The sequence below is a fragment of the Eutrigla gurnardus genome (genome assembly GCF_963514095.1).
Source record: "Eutrigla gurnardus genome assembly, chromosome: 15".
In the NCBI taxonomy this organism is placed as follows: Eukaryota; Metazoa; Chordata; class Actinopteri; order Perciformes; family Triglidae; genus Eutrigla; species Eutrigla gurnardus.
This window is the reverse complement of record NC_139938.1, coordinates 9,589,617-9,609,041: the sequence shown is the minus strand read 5'-3', so window position 1 is coordinate 9,609,041 and position 19,425 is coordinate 9,589,617. Positions and strand designations below refer to the sequence as shown.

Genomic DNA, 19,425 nt, shown 5'->3' with positions numbered 1-19,425 from the left:
CAGATCATTAAAGTGATAAGATCGACAACGATGCTAAAACAACACATTTCCAGCATGTTTATCCTTACTTGTGACACTAAAAAGAGGGTTAATATGGCAAGAAAATGTTTCCCCCCAAAGAATTTAACACAAAGAAAAGCAAACCCAACATGTAATTTATCATTGACTGGTTAGACACCCTCCTAATACACTAGCCAGATGACTGCTCTTCTAAAACATGCATTTACAGGTTTGTCTTACCTAAATGAGCAATGAGCTCAGATTCCTCCTGTGAAAGTAACTGGTAGCATTTAACATTGGATTGTGATGTTCCTCCCTCCACAACACGAAACAGCACCCTGGCTTGTTCCTGTGGTGTCAGAGCTTTGGTTATGGTCGTCGGTTGCTGTAAGGTCCAGGCTTCCACGATGGATTCTGGTGATGTTATCCCAGCAATGACCTGCTCCCTAAACTGCTCCAGGAAGGTTTCCACTGCAAATAAGTTAGGTGGTTATTTCTCTACCCATAAAAGAATTTATCAGGTACAAATGTATACACTGTATGTAAGGTTAGTGGTAATTCCACATTGCTGGTAGTTAAATATGCATTTTTTTTTCCACCAATCCATTTTGAAGGTAGGTTTTCCTTAATCATACATACAAAATGTTAAAACATAATTATTCACATAATGAAGCTGATTCATCCAACAGTTGCAAAATTACTTGCGATGCATTTAAACAGTAGCAGTTGGTCAAATTTGACAGCATATATGTTTATTGTTGAGAACCAAATACAATTATAATAAAATAAACGTACCATGGTTTCTTGATTGATGTGGTTCCATATTACAAATTCAGAACTGGTGTTTCCACAGGCTTGAGTAGGAATGATAAAAAAATTAATTGGATTTAGAAAATGAAAGGAAACTTTCTGCAGATAATAAATTGAATGGTTGCAAATGTATATTGCTCATATTCTTTTTTGTGTCTTACCTCATTCGTCTTCGTCTTGAGTTGAGTTGTGTTGTGGTTGTTTGCCAACTCTGTAGAGATCTGTATATCTCGTCCTTCCATGCATTTCCAGACCATAAGGTTGTCAGATAGATGCCACACCCAGTACGTTGTGTATGATTGGATGGTTGGTGATGTTTGGGGCGTGATGAATCTTGCTTCGTGAGTATGGCCTCAGCTGATAAGGGTGGAGTCCATGTTTGGCTTAGTGGGTTCCCCTCAGCTGTCTTCATCTTTATAAGCATTGCATGATCATGCATGAATAAGCAGTGGCTCCCATACATATGTGAATTAAAAACATACATCTGGTATTCATTTTCGTCAAACCTTTTGTGTAGCCTCAGCCTGGTATGTGGCAGTCTTTGTTTCCAGTGTCATGCATGCATCAGAATTACAAAAATACCTAACTTAAAACATGGGATATGTAAAATTGGACTGAATCTCACAATTTTCAGGACTATGTGGAAATAAGTTGAGTTGTTCCAAGTTATCTACAATTGGAAGCTTAGGTTAAATAATTTCTTCCTATTAATGTTTTTTTTTTAACCTGTCCCATCCGATTAAAATATGTTTTTTTACTGTACTGTTTTTATTTAGAAAATAGGGAGGTCTAGATTTAAATATCAAATAATCCTATTTGACCTTACAAAAAAAAACTTAATTGATTTGCTGAAATGTTTGATGGGTTTCTGTGAAAACAAATCCAACAACAACAATATAAAGTTAGCTCATATGACTTTATAATAATCACATTACACATTCTGATACAATGTTATCTCAACTTGTCTCATTTCATATGATTATACACTATTGCTGTCCTGTATATTTAATAAATGTATATATTTTTATTACATTGCTTGTTTTTGCTTCTGTTGATTGATGATACAATACAGATCTGTGCATGTAGTCTTTATAAGTGCTAGGGATTAAGATTTTCACATAGTTAATAAGAAAAAGAACATTAAATGATGTCATCAGGAAAGTAAATAAACAGGAAGCCATTGGAGATTTTAGCTAACACACGAAGGGACATTTTTGGACACCTAAAATGTGATTATTTGATGATATTTCCCATTAATCAGCAACTCAAACCCATTCAGTTCTAGCGCAGCTCTTGTATCAGACCGTGTCTTGCTGACGGGTGAAGATAGGAGGTGTGGGGGAGGTGGACTGGGTGTCTGGAAGCCTGTCCACGTCGGCCTGATAAGTGACTGCCTGGCAGTCATCCCATATAAGTTTCATTCCATATATTCAAGTTTCATTCCATATATTCAGGTTTCATTCCATATATTCAGGTTTCATTAGACAGATGGCTAGACTCATTGCATCACTACAAACTATGTTACAATGTTTAGAAACGTAAAACAAAGCTATGAGTGCATGCGCTCATAGCTGGACAGGGAAACCCTGGGGTGACTTAATGAGTTGATAAACAGCTTCGTGTGACCGATTATCTCTGATTGCCTTTGTTAGGGTTACTTAAGCCAGGTAACAGAAAGATACCCTGGGTATGTTGAACTCACTTCATAGTATAGGCCCCTGTAGATAGGGGGTCTCCAGACTTTCACTAAGCTAGGTCATTATAATGCGCCTGCTGATGATTGACACCGGGGAGTGACGTGGGTCTGCGGTGGAGAAACTACAATAATGCACATTGTCCACTTCTCCCCATGTAATTGGTTTTATAAACAGCTGGTTCACCGGCTTACGGTCCAGCAGCTCCTCCTTCCCGTTTGACCGTTTACTGTATTTACATTTCATTTGCTGTTTTAGTTTAGTTTTTTTTTTCACATTTGTAACATGATTGAAATAAATTAATACAAATACCATTAAATTATTATCACTGTCCACACACATTTATCAACACAATTCCAATTAGGCCTACTATATGTTTGCATTTAAGTCATGTTTTTGCAAATATGTTTGTTTTCATGAACGGCCAAGGTGTGCAGCACTAAACACTAAGGGCCCTAGTTTCGTAGACCAGGCGCAGTCAGCTTTCAGCGCACCTGCGCCGCGCCGACGGGGTGTGTCCGCCTGGACTTTGCAAGTTTCGTGCACCGCGCAGGCCGGCGCAGGCTCGCGCAGGCACACCTCCCGACTCGCCCACCGGCGCAAGTGGGAAAGAGGGAGGAGAAGAAGGCGTGAGTGGGAGACGAGGAGGAGACGAGGCGTGGACTGGGATAAACACAGCCGATTCAGATCTTCACCAATCAAATGAGCTCCTCTCCTCTCCTTTAATGCGTTAGGGGAGGTTCAGTGCAAGTTCCGTCACTTGACAACCCGATGACAGAAGCAGCGCCGCCGCTGTGCGCGCGTATCATAATAATAACAATGCCGATATTATAAAAAACAGGAGAGAGAGAGGGAGATGTTTTGGTCCGAGAGGCTGAGTTTCCGTTACGCGTGCCATCCGCCTTTGATCTGACGTCAGATGTGACGGGACAATCTATATAGATATAAATTCACGTGTTGATTCAGTTAGTTGCATTAAATAGTGTTTGTTGTGATTATTTATTGCATGTAAATGTGCCTGGAACTGTGGAAACCTGCCTGTGAGGTCTCGGTGACGTGTGCGCACTGCGCGCCGTCAACCAAACTTCCGATCCGCCAGCTGTGATTCGCATTGAATGAATGGACTTTATTTACGCCTTACGCCTTGCGCCGAAAGTAGACCAGGTTGGAGCTGGCGAGCTTTCAGCGCAGTCTCGGCGAGGCTTTTTGCCACGAAACTTCCGCTACGCCAAGCTGAATCTGTGACGCCTCCCCCTGCTGCGCCGCCACACCCATCTTGGCGCAGGCGATCCACCAAACTGCCAAACTGAAGGTGCGCAAGGCTGCGCGGGTCGAAACTTGCACTGCGCCGGCTGCGCCACCCTGCGCCGGTCTACGAAACTAGGGCCCTAAATGTTGCTCTGGCAAGGAATTGTGGGACGGCGTTATCTCCTTTCCTTTTGTAAAGGAAGATCTGTTGAATCCTATGCTAAAGGAGATCTGAAAGGAAGGATTGGAGCTCCTTCCCTTTGTATTTAGAGAATTGGAACAGCTCTTATCGTGGCTGCTACTTATTTACGTCCGGGTAATTTCAGATAGTAAGCAAAGAAGATTATTCGACTGCAGCCGGTGACTCTCTGTCAGCCTGGCTACAGTGCTGAAGAGAAACCTGGGATTGTTCTTATTTTTCACTATTAATGATGAGTAGCAGGCTACTCTGCAATTATGGAGGCCCTTCCTATATGTTTTGAGACTATCTTGCCGAGATTCGACAACGTGATCAATTTGGTAGGGACTGAGGTAAGTGTAGGATTTCTCTGGTATGGTGTTGAATTTAATTTAAATAAACGCATGTTATCATTATCAACATCCACATAAAGATTAAAATCCCTCACAATAAATACTTTCTCTGTTTTAAGGACAAAACTAGATAAAAACTCTCTGATAACTCTTAATATTTATTTATTTATATTTATATATGTTATCTATATATGTTATAACAACTACATAACTGTTAGAATACTAGAGTAATTGCCTTTATACCCATTTGTGGTACACCCCCTTTTCTTGTGTAATTTCCGGCTTGTTTGCTCACAGTGAGAGGAGTTGTGTGGATTTATTTGGGAGTGGCCCTTCTCCTGCCTATTGCCACTGTGGTTGAATCAAGACAGTAGCATCAAGCAAGAACCACACCGGAAGTTAGGCCAGTGTGCCTCCAAAATAAAAGCACTGACTTTACTTTTCAGTGGAATTCTTTATGGAACTCTGACATCAAGTGTAAGTAGGCGTTAGTGAAAGTAAATAAAATAAATGTGGGGCTACACGTTTTTTTATGTTAATGAAATAGAGTGTGTTATATATGTTTAAAAAGCTGGACTATTTTAACTCGACATTCAGAGTATACTGACTGGCTGCAGAGACTTTTGACCTACTGTTATTGATTTTTTTTAAATAACCTTTATATGCATTTACTTACTGTATCATATTTACATCTCTGTGTATTGGCCTATAGCCTATGTCTACTACTAGATTATTATGATTTTACTTTTTTACTTTTCATTTAATGAGCATTCTTGGAGGGAGCGTGTAATGTATGATTTTTATGTATCTTTAATTGTTCTGCAATTTACAAAAAAAGTTTTGTTTATTTTCTGAATGTTGTATACATAAGTACTGTACTGTAAATTGAAATGTTCCTTTTGCTTTTCAGTAATTTATCTGTAGCCGTTTATGAAAGTGCTTTTGTAGTTATCATATAGAAAATAACAATAAAAAAGGCAAACAAATGATCAGAAATATATTTTTGAAATGATCAAAAATGGACCATGTTGTTTCAGTGACTCTACACAACATCATGATACTCTATTAGTGATTCATTTTGACTTGTGGGAGAAATAAAAAAACGTTTTATCTCGAGGTTGAGACCGGAGGTAGCTGTTCGTTCTGAGTCTGTCAAACTTGACATCATTTAGAGCACCAATGGCCGTCTGTCTGCGCTTCTGTTATTGCGTTGGTCGGTTCCTGGAAAATATTGCTTCATACTCCCATTGACCCTCCTACCGCTGGAACAGCTGCATCAAGCCAGCCAGAACACAGACACGCAGTCTAGGATACTTCCTGCCATCCTTCAAATTAAATGAAGAAAATAAACTATTATTGGCGGAGAGAACAAGTACTGAGGAGATTAGAACAAAAGTAACTCAAAACACTTAATTGAAATACAACGTTCTATGAAAGATGAGGATAAAGCAGCAACATCGAATTTATATGTAAATTATTTAGTGCGTATACGGAGACTTTATTCTGAAACGTGCAGCTGGATGTGACATTTCCTTATAATAGCTAATCTCACACTGATGTGGCTGACAACACATAATGTAGGCTAGACCTCCCAGGTCCGCGTTTATCCAACTCCTTCGACAGCAACTGGGAAACAGCTTTTATACGAAGTCTATACAATATGGAGGATCTGTAGTGAAGCAACGCTATTCAAAACGCTGGCTACTTTGCGGACACTCTCCCCCCTGGACACTCGGGACACTCCTTCATCTTTGTTCGCTTGATGTGGACCGAGTTCAGCAGGGATCCCAGCACACATTCGTTGGTGTTTGGTAAGTTAGGACGATGTGTTTTCCCCGCTAATGATTGATCCATGTGAGTTCCTGTTTAAACACTATAAATGATCTCGTGTTCTTCGAGGCGTGTGTGCTGGCACTGGCAGTTCAATCACAGGCGCTTAAACCCATTGAAAACAATTTCGATTGTTATATGGAAACGTAATGCCAGTAACTCCATGTAGCACCAGATCAGCACCAAGACCATGTAGAAGTCGGTCACAGCATGATCAGTGAGGTGATCAGTGTTCGTAATGTCAACTCAAACCCACAATCAGCAGTTCGTCACGTATAATCATGTAACAGTTTAATTTAATATTTTAAATAGGTGTGAAAATGACGTGATCATCACTCAGTGGATTATAACAGACAACAGCATGCATTAAACAAAGAGGTAAACATGTCACAAAACAACAGTATTCTCAGCATTGGAAACAAGTTAGGATTTTGTACTGTTTTTATTTATTTATTTATTTTTGTCACAGTGGCACAGTAGGTGAATGAGAGACTTCTGAATAGTAATAGCAGCACATTCTCTTGTTGTGATAATCAATAATAATAAAGTAACATTGAACTAATCTCCATTGAACTGAGGACCCTCTGAACACCTTCAAAGACCTCTTGTGGTTCTTGAACCCCCCGAGACATCAGTCAGCAAGACTTGTATCTGGTTTGACCGTGTGTAACAATGTGCTTAATTGCAGAATCTCAAAATCAACAATTATTTTGTTAAACACCATCTCTCTCTCGACTACAACCTGCAATCTGTCAGTCAGTCACCAGGGAAACGTGGATGAAGCACGTGATTTCCTTCCTGTGTTTGTTATTGTGGCGTTATTGTGACGTCACACTGTCATATTTCCATGTTAATATACAATTTATAAACACTGGTTTCAAACTAAGGTGTCCGACATACTGATAAATGACACTAAATGGTGACTAAATAGCATGTTGGTGAGGAGTTGGCTAATGCTAGTACAAATGCTAAGCTAACCAAGATCGGTATCACAATAAACATTCCAGTTATCTCCAACGTATCCCATGAGCCAAAAAATCATGTCAACATGTTGATGATGTTTGCAATGTGTCACTTAGAAGTTTGCTGTTTATTAGGGGTTATGTTAGATTGTTCAGACACTGGCTGCATGCATGCTAACGTTAGCTGCAGCTGCTGTGCTAAAGGTAGCTACAGCTGCTCTGCATAAGGCAGTTAGATCTGCTGTGCTAACACTAGCTACATCTGCTGTGCTAAAGGCAGCTACATCTCCTGTGCTAACACTAGCTACATCTGCTGTGCTAAAGGCAGCTATATCTGCTGTGCTAACAGTAGTTACAGCTGCTGTGCTAACACTAGCTAAAGTTGCAGTGCTAATACTATCTACAGGTGCTGTGCTAAAAGCAGCTACATCTGCTGTGATAAAGGCAGCAACAGCTGCATGCTAACACTAGCTAAAGTTCCTGTGCTAACACTAGCTAAAGTTGCTGTGCTAAAGGAAGCTACATCTGCTATGCTAACACTAGCTACAGATGCTGTGTTAAAGGCAGCTACAGCTGCTGTGCTAACACTAGCTAAAGTTGCTGTGCTAACACTAGCTGCAGATGCTGTGCTAAACGCAGCTACATCTGCTTTGCTTAAAGCAGGTACAGCTGCTGTGCTAAAGGCTACAGCTGCTGTGCCAACACTTGCTGCAGCTGCTGTGCTAACACTAGCTACAGCTGCTGTGGCGATGTCCGTGTGTCTGCGTTGAGTGTCCGCGTCAAATGTCCAGTTTCAACAGTCACAAATACATAACCCACGCTGTTACCAATACTTGGCAGGAAGCCCATCTTCTTGTTTTTAATATTAGTCTCCTGGTCCACTAGTGCCTCTACTGGCTATACAAAGTAACAACCTGTCCTATGATCCAGAGATGCGATATACTGTAGCCAGACCCTTCTACTGTGGAGAAGGGGATGGCAAAGCGACATCTCTAGTTTCTGTTTGCTCATCCCTCGATGACTGTCTGCATGCAGCTTAATGAGCAACGCCCCTTGGTGACATCATAGGTCTATGTCACTCAACTGACCAGTGGTTACAATTTGATCAGTCTGATACTTACTTACCTTTTTCCTTACTTACTACCTATTACCTACTTACTTACTTACTCAGCCACAGAGCCAGTTAAAGGGCTGGTCCTCTTGTCCAGCCTTTCAAGTATTGGTTGGACAGAACTAATGGTAACATCATCAACATAAATGCTTTTGTAATAGTTCCTCAAAGTGTACTTTTGTTGCTGAACCAAAAAGACCTAGCTTTTTGGGGTAAATGTTAAGGAATTGTCAACAAAAAGGCAAATAAATATTAAATAGCTATCTTGAATAGAGAGGAACCACACAATAGGACAACTGTAACTGATCATTTGTACAAGGGCAATTGTACGCTCTATGTTTGTACCCACCATTCAAAATATTAGCTTTCAATTCCTCATAGTTTCAGAAATACAGACCTTTGAAATTTGACCCCAAAAAAGCCATGTGCGAACATTTTTTTTCCCAACTTCAGGAACTTTTAGAATGGATTGATATAGGATTTACTAAATGGCATCTACGTTTTTCAATTATGGCATCAGTTAGCCTCTGGGGTGCTTATTTATTTAAAAAAAATGCTTTTTGGCCAAAACAAGCTAAAATATGGTGAAACTATATAACACAGTTAGATGATGAAAATGTCATAATTTCTTTTCTTGGCTCAGTGTACAGCAAATGGCAGCTGCTCTCAGTGGGCGAAACCCTGGAGGACGAGGGCCAAACCGAAATAAGGGTCGGATTTTAGGCATCATTGATGCCATCCAGGATGCAGTGGGGCCACCGAAACAAGTGGCGGCCGACCGGCGGACTGTAGAGAAAACCTGGAAACTCATGGATAAAGTTGTAAGTTTGGAGTGATGAATGAATAAGACCTGTCTGCCAGATGGTAGTAGGAGAGGTGGAGCTAATGCTTATGAAGTTCACATGTGTTTTCTGATCATTTTCTGATTGTGTGTTCAATTAATTCAAGTACATTTTTGATAACCTCTAATGTTACACATCTTGTCAGGTACATATTTGTAAAGCTCTATAATAACTTGATGATGTGTCCAAGAACAGCAGAACAGTGATTCATAAACCTTATTAAACCAGATCAAAATAAAGGAACTGGTATCATTGTTAGTTAGTTATCAGAACAAAGGTAATCACCAGGATATGTTGAATTATATCAATATATATAATATTATATGTGATCCTGCTTGGTTGCTTTCTCAAATGACTGCTCACTTTTTGGCATGCAGTAGACTAAATGTTGGAGCATCAAGCAAGTGAATGGATTTCTTTGCCACAGGTCCGCCTCTGCCAAAATCATAGACTCCAGCTGAAAAACAGTCCCCCATACATCCTGGATATTTTACCCGATGCCTACCAGCACCTGCGGCTTACACTGGGCAAATATGAGGAGAACCAGAGACTCACACAGCTCAGTGAGAATGAGTACTTTAAAATCTACATTGATAGCCTTATGAGGAAATCCAAACGGGCCATCCGGCTCTTCAAGGAGGGAAAGGAGAGGATGTATGAGGAGCAGTCACAGGACAGGTGAGACAACATTTTGTTTATTGCTGTTTTCCTTTATGGAGGGTGACTGGCTTAAAGAGGGTAACAGACCTGCAGTCTGAACAGAAATATTTCGGTCTGTGCCAAGTCAGAGGCTGGACTGCCAACACACTGAAGAGCATTAGCCTCTTCGTTGTGAGGTAGCAATTTGATTGGCAGTTGATTATAGTGTTCTTGTTCTGAGGGTACAGTGTTAATGTCCGACTACTTCCAAGGCTGTGTGCAGTATTCTGTGGGTTAAGCAATCAGTAGATGCTGTAGGATCATTTATTGTCATTGTGCAACACAGGGATGAACAACCAAATGCAGTTGTAGCAAATTTATGCTACACAAGAAAACATGACCAACAAAACAAAACAGTGGTGCATTCCTGCAGACAATCTTTTGAATTTGCATCAAAAGGAATGAAGACGGCAGCAACAAAAGCTAAATCTCTATTCAGCTGTCACTGCTCGACAACCATGGTCACAGTAGCAAGACAAGGGAGTGAAGCTTCTTCATCACTAAATGAAGCTACAGTACAAGATAAGGGTACACCCACAGGTACCCTAATCACTCAACAATGTTGCTTGATCTCAGCCACCATTACAATAGATACAATGCACTACCTCAACAAGATGTGATGGTGGTAATGACAGTGACAATGATAATGATCCAAAGTTAGACATTTGCTCATTTCGCCAGGGTTAAGTAGGACAGTTCTGTCCTCTCCACGCTCTCATTTACAAGCCGCGATATATTAAATGCAGATTTTGGTGTATGGCCTATAACTGTCTGGCATGTCTTCCCTGCTTAAAGGTCCCATATTATGAAAAACAGGTTTTTCTCTGGTCTCTACACCTATAAACTGCTCCTCCCTGAGCCTACCAATACCCAGAATGAGGAAAACAAGCGACTCCTGCATGGTCTCTGCAGCCCACCCACTGGTAAAACGGTTCTCCTATGGGCTGTTCAGATTCGGCTCCCATCGTTACGCAACGAAGGGAGTCATTAGCATAGGCCGAACCCCTCTGCGCGATGATAGAAGATATCCGAGGGTCAGTACAAAGCTGGCTTTGCCTCAACACTGACCCTCGGAAAAGGATCTGTCCCAACCATACGGGACCCAGCAACTTCACCTGAGCCACATAGGCGAGCCATAATGATACATCCACCATAAACATTGGCGCATGCTACTGCTAGCGTATCGCCTACTTGGCTCTCCAAGTAGGCGATGACAGACAGAGCTCATTAGCATTTAAAGGTGCAGGCACAGAAACAGCCTGTTCTCAGGAGAGCTTATTTGAACAACTTTTAGACAGCTGAAATTCAGGACCATGGATGGGTTTGGGGCAATGCATATCGAATACAGTGTACAATTGATGAAAAACAGTAACATATGGCAGCTTTAAATCAGCACACTGTGATTGTGATGTGACGAGAACCTGACTGACTCAGATCAAAGACATAAATATGTAAAAGAGAGTAGATTGATGGAGAATAGAAAACAGAGGCATATTGAACAGGAAATACATTTTTTAAGTTTGCCATTATTAGGTCAACCAAACTATTCTATACTAATTTTAACCATTTATTTGGGATTATTACAACAAAATTAGCTTTGAACATGATTCCCTCTTTAACAAAGACCTAAATGCATTTGCATCACTTAGTATTAACTGAAGTAGCAGATGTAAGGAGAATGAGACGGGATGAATGGGAAATACTGGAAAAAACATTTTTTTTCGACAAACTCAATATAAACCAGATATGATGATGCGTCTAGGAAGGAGAAAGAACAAATCAAATAAGTCAGTTCCTTATTCCTATCATTGATTAAACAGCTTGTGTGAGTTAAGAGCTCAAGATTATAGGGGTGTAAAATGCTCCAGTGATTCTCAGGAGCTCTGTGTGGTTACCACATGTGCAGAGCAAAGGGAAAATCCCCAGGCACTTTACATCCTGTTCATATATCCTCTCAGGTTGAGCTCTCAAATAGTCACCCAGCTGATGTATTTGATGTATATAACAGTGTTTACAGTTAACACTACACATTGCTCCTGCAATTACAGTAAACTCAGAAATGTTAAGAATTTCATGTTTTTCAAAACTGAATGTCAAAGTTGAAACACTTGATCAGTTATTCTGTACATTGTAATGTCGCAGTTTTGTCTGGTAGTGACATGATTTGTCAAGGTTCAAACTGCATTTTCCCCTAATTCCCCAAGAACACAACACTCTTTCACATAATACGACTAAACTTAATATTGGCTTTCACGAAAAGGTTACAGTACAGTATTCAGTCAATGTCTCATTACATGGTCACATTATTGCATTATTTGCAAAAACAATTTTGTATGACAGTTAAATGATTTGATATTTGATCAGTATTATTGACTTTATTGCATTTACTTTTATTGCATTAGGCTGAGCTGTTATGTTGTGGGATGGCTTCCCTTCTCCTCTGCTGCTTTGACACAGGCTTGCAGACATTTAACTCCTATTCAAGGCTATGCTGAGGCTCATTTTGGAGGGGTGTCCGAGTGAAGGAAGGCCGTCCTTCAAACCCTGACAAGCTCCAGCAGTGAAGTTCTGACACTACAGGGGTTAATTAACAGTATTTTCAATACTAGAACGTATTATTTTGTACTAAATTGTGTTTTTTTTTAAATTGTCTTTATTAAATGAATTCTACATAGGGGACAACGTCTTATTACAATGGCATTTTTAATTATTTATATAAACTGGCAGTTGTTCGATGTGACAATTTGCTTATAAAAGCAGCAGGAAACCTGCCAAACAAAATAATGCTGTCAAAGCTTAAAAAAAAATGGAATAATAATAATAGTTAAGTTTTCAGCTCCTCACTACAATCACACAATACTGCAATGACTTTAATCACAATACATTTCCTTTCTCTCTGACACCTAGCTTCATCTCTAGGCAACCACATAAAACCCACATGAGCCCATACAAAACATAGTTTCAATTCAGACAAAACAAAACAATTCAGACATCAACGCAGTGTCATACATATAGTTTCCTCGTGCGTCCGTCTGCATGTTATGTTGCTATTATCTGTGAATATGGTCTGTCATACTGCACTCAAATACTGAATATTTAACTATTTACCCAACACAGTCTCAACTCCTTGTTAACACAGATGGATGCCCATTTTGACCCCAGAGGCCCCTGGGTCTGTACTATTTAGCTATGGTATATTATAGATCCAAAACCCCAGATTCAAATCTGTATTCATGCAATTGAAAGATTATATTTACAAAAACATAATTCATCAATTTGTCTTCACATCATTCATTTTTCCAATCAATCAAAGTAGAAAAAAGTTAATCATCAACCAATGTATCACTACCCAAGTCAAACTTATTAAATCATCCAAAGAAATGTCTCAGTCTTTTCATCTTGGGCCTCAGAAGTCCAGGCAATCCAGTCTTCTCTTATTTATAGGTTAACTATTTTGTTATGTTATTTTAGCAAAGATGGGGGAAAATGGGGGTCTCTTTTTCCTCTCACTCCTCTGTCTGTCCTATTCCACTGTGCCTTTGTTTGTCTCTTCTTCTCTGCAACTCACAGGTCTCTCTACTAATCACCTCCCTTTCCCCACTTTCCTTTCCTCTTCCTGTCAAAAGCATTTGCAGGCTGGTTGCTACAGCTGGTAGGCCTGTTCAGTAGTCCGACCCTGCTTCTTAAAGCACTTTCACCTTGTGTTGATCTTGGTGGCCCTAGTAGTGTTTTCCATGAGCACCACTGAGTTGTGTTCTAAAGATCTTGATCTTGGTTAGACCTAGCAAAGTAATCTCTCATCTCGTATGACATTTGTCTCTGGGGACTTGAGGACCCATATGTGGCTTGCTTGGTCTTTGTGGCAGCCTGTCTGTTTCATTCAATTGATTAACTGCTGTGATCAACTTCTTTTCAGGGCTGCATGCTGTTTTAAGCCACATTCATGCATCAGACCCCACCCCTAGTCTCCATTTTAATAGTCTCCACATCTGACCACCTGCTCCCTCATCCTGCTACACCTGCTTGTTTCACATACGGAGCAAGACATTGATATGAGCATGCTATGGATATTAAGAACATTGCAAACAACTGTTTGTGCTCAAAACTTCCAGATTCCACCAGGACTTCTTCTTTGCAGTATGCTGGTGTGAAAAAAAACATTTCGCTACACACGTAGACCTGACCAGACAGATGTTAGGAGCACCGGTGCCACCATGGAAAATATTTAGTCGCACTTCACTACTTTTTAGTCGCATGTGCGCCCAAAATGGTTGCACTCTAGAGCCCTGCCTACTTTCCGCAGAAGTACAGAGGCACCAGTGTATGGCAGAAAATGAGTACTTACTTGGGATTTACACTGTGATCAACAATGCACGGTGGAAGTTAACGGTCAAAACAGTTGATATAACTTTTCTGATCTGAAAACCCTTCTCTCAGTAGAAAGACCTGCTGCAACCACAGCATGAAATGACATTGACAAACACGATATTTGTGTCTTTCATAACTCAAGCTACAAAGGATCAATTCAACTTCATCCTCTGTCATTTGTTGAGGCTGCGGGAACGAATAGACCCTTCTTCTGATTGGAGGATGGCTCGCTCTACAACCTGCTCAGTATTTTGTATGTTTTTGCTGTGAACAACACTAATGATGATGACTTTCTAACAGCAGTATTTTTGGCTATGTCTTCAGCAAATAACTTTTAAGGATCGCCCAAAGTCTACCTTGATGTGTGGTAACTGTGGTGGTTAACATGCTCTTTTGTTGTTTTAATCTTCTGCCACATTTGTAATTGCCATGATGTGATCAACTTATCAGGAGCCTAGACAAAGAACACAGAGATTCATATGGACTGGTATTATTTTTTTACGCTGTTTATTTTGACCAAACGGGATAAATGGAGCAGGGGGGGAAAGGTCACATTAGATGACGGCCGTCGCAGGTGGAGACCGTCGGAGTTTGGAGGACGCAGCGGCAGGATAGCTTGGTGGATCTCCACAGGAGGAATCTAATGGACAGCAAATAAAGGATTATAAAACCACCGGATTACTGGGTGCCCATGACTCAGTTACACTCACACTGCTCAAAGCCCAAATGGACCTAGGCCTGATTGCCTGTTGGATATACTAGAGCTGTCAATTTCCCTCTATGATACTATTCAAAATTCATTCCATCTTTCTTTTCAATTAAGAAAGTAAAACAACCACATTGCTGTTCTCTTGGGGACACTGTGTCGTTGCCATGGTTCCTTGTCTCACCGTCGGCTCTACTTTCACTTTCTCACGTACATCCTGCTGTTGGTCGCGTTCCAGATGAATACGCCAATGGAGACGCGGGTCGAGCTAGCTAGCAGTAAGCAGCATGAATGCATCCTTTTCATGATGCATCGCTTCGCTTCTAGAGGTCCGTCGATATCTTTGTTGTCATTTCACCGAGTGCTGCTGCGTGGTTATCTCTACTTGCACGCCATGTTATTTCCGCGTGTGCGCCGCTATCGCCTATTTCTGATACTGAGATTGTGATTCAGAAAACTTTATTTTTCATCAGACTTACTTCATGTGTCTAAAGCATCCATTTATGCGGGTAGGCCAAGGCGAGGACGTTAGAAAACACGTTTCTAAAAGAAAAATTAAAATAATTAATACTAACATCAGCATTCGAGTTCATTCCAACAGCCCTATACGTCATCACGCGTGGCTTGATGTTGTTTTCAAGGAGAGCCGTCTCAGATTCATCACAATAGTGAACAACACAGGGAACATGAATGAAACTTATTCTGAAACTTTACTTTACTGACTAGGTGGTCGCAAGCGAGCAGCAGATTTTTATTTTAAAAGGGCCGCTCTGGTGCTGCTTCCACCACGAGTCTGAAGCCCCAAGCCCGACCCAGAAACCCGCTGTGTCCTACAGTCATTAACATTATTTTCAGTCCCAAATTGGCTCAGTAGCGGGGAGAGATCTGAGTCGAACACTGAGTGATAATGAGTGGGACGGCCAAACGGATAAAGCCTATGTCATGTCAACATTGTGTACCTGTGCATGTGCGCTTGCATGAACATTACCGTATTTAAATCCACCTCTTCCAAGTGTGCCGGGGCCGAGGAAGCCCCAATTATAGCTCTAACATCTGCATGACTCCCGACTAGGTGAAAGGCACTGACAGTGTTCCTACTGAATGAAGAGTGCACTGTTTGGCTGTAATCAAAGATGTATTACTTTATCACTTTGCAGCTGAGTAAATGAGCACCTTACATTAAACCCTAAATAAATGTGGAGGCAAAGGCTCTTCACAAGGAAATGTTTCACTTTTCAAGAGCAAAATATGTGTATGAATTATTAACATGTATACCGTACTCACAGACTTTGTATTGTTAAGCATCTGTTTCATGGAAGTCTTTAAAGGCGTGAGGTTAGTTGAGATGAGTAAGCTTCCAGAAAGTAGAACCATCTGGGGAGGAAGTGGAACACCAGAAGAGCGCTTCAGTCAGGGTGCTGTGTGTGTGTGTGTGTGTGTGAGAATGTCAATGTGTGTGTGTGTGTGTGTGTGTATGTGAGAGAGAATGGGTGCGTGTGTTGTGGTAAGGACCATTGCTAGGCTTACTCACTGCGTTCTGACGAAGGTTTTCTCTCTCTTTTATCTGCTGACACGTATTGTGTGGAATGAGCACGGAGGAGGGTTTCCTCGGTGACTCGATGTACTTAAAACCAACCCACTGATGACATTCACTTCACCCATTACAAATACAGCCATAATGTCTTCTCAAACTCTATACATTAGTATTAAAATAATGGTGGCCAAGCTACATATGACATTTACATTTACATTTAGGGCATTGTGCAGACGCATTCCACCTGCTCTCCATCAATCAGCTCTGTATTTAAGCAGCACTTACTCACTCATTGCCAGATTGTTGACCTTCCAGCACTTACCCTTGGATGTATCTCCTGGTTTCAAACCTGCTTCATACTGACAATCCCTCCTTGTCTCTGTTCTGGTAAAAGCCTCAGCCTTCTGTTCCCAACCAAGATTCCTGCCTGTGTGTTTCCTGGTTTTCTGTCCGCCGGCTCACACGGCTGCCTGGCGTTTTCCGTGCTGCCCATCCACAGTTACTTGACTGCTTCTCTACTGGTCTGCCCAGACTCAGAGACTTTCTCCATGCGGATGCCTCTGTCATCGTTGCAGCCTCCAGTATTCTGTTGGTCCAACTCAACTGTTGGTCAACTGTTGGTCCTACTCAACTGTTTGTTTTTTTATGTTTTTTCATGCTCCTCTTTTTTTTTTTTGCGAAGTAGTAGCGTTTTATGACTAACTTAACTACACTTTGTCACCGAACAACCTGTGGATCAGGGACAACTTTGATAAAGCTCCACTGATTTTTGCATGTAGGACAGGTTTTTTTTTGAGGCGTCCATCACGATGGCCTGAAAGTTTTGGAGGGAAATGTATGTCACAGTGAGCTAGAGGAACAGTAGTTTGTGGGTAAGTTCAGGTGACAGGAAACCAGTCGGAATAGAGATAATGGACAAGTTCAGGTGTCACCACAACAACGGAGTGACACTATAGAGGCTGGTGTCACCATTGTGTTTCAGTTAAAAGTGTTCCTTTTTCCTCCTTTCCTCCTTCCTTTTTTCAAAAGATCCTGGAACATGACTTTTTCGTGAATGAGATCTTTGGTATGGTATGGCTGTTGACAGGGGTGGCTGGTGAATTTTTCCTCTGGGGGGGATGCAATTTATAGTGATAATAATGCAGGAACACAAGAGAATATGCTAAATGTGCTATTACTTTGTATCACCAGTAGGGCATGCTTAAGCACACATCTAGAAAATACGCACATTTTATAATGACACTCTTGTTAAACTCTAGGATGTAGAGTTGGCCAGTGCATTAATGCGATCTCATTTAACACGTCACAAGGGCAGCGGTGCTCTTGTCGGCAACGTGACGACTCTCTGGTTCCGCAAAGCCGGGATCCTTTGTAGATAGAGACACTTTTGCTGTACTGTAAAAAAAAATAAAAAAAAAAATAGTTGTTTCAACAAACAAAAGTTAAGTTAGTGCCTTAAAATTTGAAGTTAGCTGAACTTGTGAAGAATAGTTGAGACAATTGTGTAATGATTCAAAACAAAACAAAAATTCTAGTCAAATAAACTTAAAGCTCTGGTCTACGATTTAAAAGATTTGTCAATTGAGCCAAACTTTAGCCAATGGTAGCCATGCGTTCCATTGATGGCTTTGAAGGCCAGTGCCATCGTCTTGAATTGGATGGGTGCTGCAACAGGGAGCCAGTGGAGGTCACGGAGGAGGGGGGTCACATGGGAGAATTTGGGTAGATTGAAGATAAGGCGTGCTGCAGCGTTCTGGATACGCTGCAATGGTTTAGTCGCAGAGGCCGGGAGTCCAACCAGGAGAGAACTGCAGTAGTCAAGGCTGGAGATGACCAGTGCTTGGACCAGGCAAATCTGCAGGATCGGGCCACAGTGATGATGTTGGGGGTGCAGGATAGTTGATCATCAAGGAATACACCCAGGTTCCTCGCAGTTGACGAAGGCAATACTGTGATGTACTCGACAGTGACCGACAGGTCCATGCCAGGGCAGTCTTTCCCTGGATTGAAGAGGAGTTCGGTTTTATGCAGGTTAAGCTTGGGGTGATGCGCAGTTGTCCAGGCGGAGATGTCTGCCAGACATTCTGAGACGCGAGTTGCAATGTGGGTGTCGGAAGTTGGGGGAAAAGAGCACCTGGGTGCCATCTGCATAACAATGGTAGGAGAATCCATGTGATGTGATTACAGGGCCTAGTGAGCCGGTGTATAATGAGAACAGAAGCGGTCCTAGTACTGAGCCTTTAGGGACACCCGTTTCCAGAGAACAGGGTTTGGACATAGAGCCATTCCATGTGACCTGAAAGGTGCGATTCTTCAGGTATGATGTGAACCAGGTTAGAACAGTCAGTGATGCCAAGTTCAGCCAGGGTGGAGAGGAGGATTTCGTGATTTATGTTATGTCAACTTCAATATACATAAATATTTGAGTCGACCTTCATAATTTAGTTCTGCTTAAGGTTAAATTTATACTACATGTTAGTAGTTAGTAATAATTAGTAGTAAGTAGTAATTAGTAATTCTCTTTCACCTTTTTTTTAGATTATGTTTAAAGATCTTATCTCTATAGGTTATTGGTTGTTCCAAAGAAAACAAATTAATTCCAGCTCTTCAAAAAAAACAAATTACATCTTAAATGCTGGGATTTCTAGTGTAATGATATCACCTGCAAATTATAAATCAATGTTATTAAACTTGAGAGTGAGTATTGATCAAACAGTTTCTTTGACTGATACATTTTTGCATCCCTGAGCAAATATACTTACATCCTCCTCATGCTTAGGACATTTTTCAGGTCTGGACAGCTGCTGGCCCTGTAGAGCTGAAGTAGTCGAGGTGAATGCTGTTTCAGCCCAGTTTAGCCCCATTTCTCTAGAGAAAAATGCATGTTTCTAGCGTAAACCATAAAAGTCTACACTACCATTTTGTTCGTGTGCATGATAGCGTGAGATTGATGGTGAAAGCGCCAAGAGTGTTACGCCAGGAGCGTGAGAGTTGGCAACCCTGCTAAAGACAATGTGATTGTTTGTAGCGTATACGCTACAATGGGTCTCAGAGGGTTAAATAGCTTGTGAATATTTCTCTTTTCTCTGA

At 41.1% G+C, this 19,425-nt stretch overlaps 2 protein-coding genes across 3 annotated transcripts in view; one reads left to right on the top strand and one right to left on the bottom strand.

Moving 5' to 3' along the window:
- The window catches only part of LOC311025272 (uncharacterized protein), a gene marked incomplete at its 3' end in the record, with an annotated part of 54,901 nt that extends 53,857 nt beyond the window's left edge, over positions 1-1,044 (bottom strand). The window contains exons 1-3 of the mRNA XM_084028120.1: positions 972-1,044; positions 796-854; positions 241-471 (exon numbers count right to left, since the gene is read on the bottom strand). Coding sequence (XP_083884246.1) covers positions 241-471; positions 796-823 — 259 coding nt within the window. The 5' untranslated portion in view covers positions 824-854; positions 972-1,044. The remainder of the gene's footprint in view (positions 1-240; positions 472-795; positions 855-971) is intronic.
- Positions 1,045-5,848: 4,804 nt separating this feature from the next.
- cblb (Cbl proto-oncogene B, E3 ubiquitin protein ligase) overlaps positions 5,849-19,425 on the top strand; it is a 42,278-nt gene continuing 28,701 nt past the window's right edge. For both annotated transcript variants that reach the window (XM_084028408.1, XM_084028407.1), the window contains exons 1-3: positions 5,849-6,094; positions 8,830-9,007; positions 9,456-9,706. In XM_084028408.1, the coding sequence (XP_083884534.1) occupies positions 8,840-9,007; positions 9,456-9,706 (419 nt within the window). In that variant the 5' untranslated portion in view covers positions 5,849-6,094; positions 8,830-8,839. The remainder of the gene's footprint in view (positions 6,095-8,829; positions 9,008-9,455; positions 9,707-19,425) is intronic.